General features: G+C 36.0%; 1 protein-coding gene across 1 annotated transcript; it reads right to left on the reverse strand.

Annotated features, from left to right (window-relative positions):
• Nucleotides 1-1,677: 1,677 nt before the first annotated feature.
• On the reverse strand, nucleotides 1,678-2,432 carry LOC138908046 (uncharacterized). The gene is made up of 2 exons (XM_070198682.1): nucleotides 2,080-2,432; nucleotides 1,678-2,023 (listed from the first exon to the last, which is right to left on the reverse strand). The coding sequence occupies exons 1-2, from the start codon at nucleotides 2,430-2,432 to the stop codon at nucleotides 1,678-1,680; spliced, it is 699 nt and encodes a 232-aa protein (XP_070054783.1).
• Nucleotides 2,433-2,725: the final 293 nt, after the last annotated feature.

Here is a 2,725-nt window from a genome sequence, read left to right on the forward strand (position 1 = left end):
CACTTTAGGAATTAAGGCAAGACAAGTGTGAGTGTAAAATTTGGTCAGATTCTTTCCTTTGAAGAAATCAGAGACAAAGGCAATCACATCCTCTTTAATAATATCTGAACAATTTTGAAAAAAATTACCATTATAGCCATCAGGTCTAGCACTACTGTCAGCACTCAAACTGAAAATTGCTTCCCTAATCTGAAGATAATCAGGCATTATGTTCAAAATCTCATTACCATCCTGGGAATACAATCCAACAATCTATCATTCATAGTATCTTGAACCATTTTGAATCTCTATTTAAAATGCTTAACTGCAGCACGGGCAATTTTATCATCCCACTAAATCCATCTATTCTGGTAGTTCTTGATTCTGTATAAGTGAAGTTTCTTCCTTTTTTTCCCTTAGGACACTATGAAAATACTTGCTACTGCAGTCACCATCTTTAAACCATCTTATCTTAGTTTTTTTGTCTCAATAGGGATTCTTGCATACCAAGCCATTTAATATATTCAGCATGTCCCTTATTGAGTTCTTCTCTTCCTTGATCTGTATTGTTGTCCTGATCAATATCTTCTAGTAGCTGCATTTTAGCCTCCCAAGTCGGAACTTGCTCATTGACATGACCTATGATATCTCTGGACCACTTACTAAACCTCTTACTTAAAGCATTCAACTTGCTCTGAAGCCTCCACATTGCATTCCCATCTACCTTCATATCCCATACTTCTTGTACCGCCTCATGAAAGCCCTGTTGATCAGTCCAACAATTTAAAAATCTGAAGTACTTAATGTTATCCACCTGCTCATTGGGATATTTCATAAGTAGAGTGCTTGACAACATTAGATTGAAAATTTGAGCCCATTGATCATTGATCAATACCCTATCAAGTCTTTTTCAAATCCTTTTTTTTGGCCTTCTATTATTTCACCATGTGAACTTTAAACCAATAAAGCCAATATCAGCTAGCCCACAATTCTCCATAGTGTTGATGAAGTCAAATCTCCTACGAGCTCTATGAGGTCTACCCCCAAATTTTTCATCTGAATCCATAATCACATTGAAAACTCCTCCCACGCACCAAGGTCCATCAATGATATCATTCAAATATTCAAAATTGCTCCAATGATCTCTTCTCTCGACAGAAGTGCATTTAGCATATACCGTGGTGATCACAATTCCTTTCTCTTCTGCAGTCTCTTTAAAGTTGATACTCAGTTGTTGTTCTTCATTAGCAATTATCTCAAATTGATCAAAGTAACTCCAAAAGCACCAGATCTTGCCATTTATATTTGCCTTGCAATATTGAAAGCCAAGAAATTTCCTATAGCCTTCAATCTTATTCATATCAACAAAAGGTTCAATAATAGCAGCAAACATTATTTTGTTGATGTGGATAAGATGCTTAAGTCTGTGAATAGCCTTTTTGGATCTTACCCCCCTTATATACCAAAACATTGTACTAATCATGTGATAACATTTGTCTTCTTTCCTTTCCTTCCCTGTTGAGATACTCCTTTTATTTCTTGGGTATTGTCTTATTTGTCTTCATTTCCTGTATGTTGTGTTTGTTGACATTCATCAATATTGGTGCCGCTCAAAGTTTCTGTTTGGGAAGAATCTGCAGATTCACGGTGTGCTACTTGTTTCTCAATTTTGTCGGGTGGTTGTGTAGGTATTCCTGCTTATTGATCACCAAATAACTCCACCACTAACTGAATTGCTTGTTCATTCTTGACTCTTGAGGATAGACTAGTGGATATTCTATATTTATTCAAATCGTCTTGTCTCTTGTCTTGGTATTCTTTGTTTGTTGACGAATTCTGATCATTGACTTTGTCTTCATCAATATTATGAATATGATCAGTATTATTGCTGCTCATACTTTCTGTCCTCACCTTGTCCCCATTGTTCTTTTCCATTCCATTCTCCACCTTGTTGTTGGACTTATTTGTACTAACATCATTCTCTTTATTTTGTTGGCTTCCTTGCACGCTGGATGCTATGAAATTCTGTGGAGATATGTATTCTCTGAAATATGTTTTTGCTCCAAAATTATTTTGGAAAAGGACTGGTTTGTAACTAACTTTACTCTTTTTTTGGGCATGCTTTTCCTTTTGGTTTTCTTCTTCTTTTTCCTATTGAATCTAATTGTAGTTCTTTGTTGTAACGCTGGCAGATCCCTTTTTTCCTCCATCACCTCATCTGCCTGCACATGATAGAGCACCTCCTGATTTTTCATCTTTTTTGTTTTGTTATGATTCTTTTGTATGTTGATTTCTTGATTGAAAATCTTTGTCGTGTTCTTTTCCACAACACCCGGTGACTCAAAAATCACTATTTCTTTTTTATCATTGTCATTCCTAACATCCTCCTTGCTTCTACAACTCCCTTCCCCTGCTTGTAATTGTGTCTCCTTCATCTCATTGTCGTTCACCATTGTAGTTTATGTGATTCTCTTTTTTTTTCAAGTACTCTGCACTAAATCATATTGTGGCCAAGTTTCCTACAGTGTTTGCAATATTTCAGAATGTTCTCATACTCTATCTTTTGTGTGTATCCTTTCAAAGGAGAGTTCTCATTTTCCGAACCTTCCCAAACACTATCTGGTAGAGGTTTTTGTTAGATCTATTTCAACTCTGATTTTAGCCATGCTTGGCCTAGGTTTACCAAAAGTAGCAGCGTCTCGAGCTAAATGAGTCCCAAAATTGCTAATAACTTATTTGACATAAT

The sequence above is a fragment of the Nicotiana tomentosiformis genome, chromosome 3 (assembly GCF_000390325.3).
Source record: "Nicotiana tomentosiformis chromosome 3, ASM39032v3, whole genome shotgun sequence".
Taxonomy (NCBI): domain Eukaryota; kingdom Viridiplantae; phylum Streptophyta; class Magnoliopsida; order Solanales; family Solanaceae; genus Nicotiana; species Nicotiana tomentosiformis.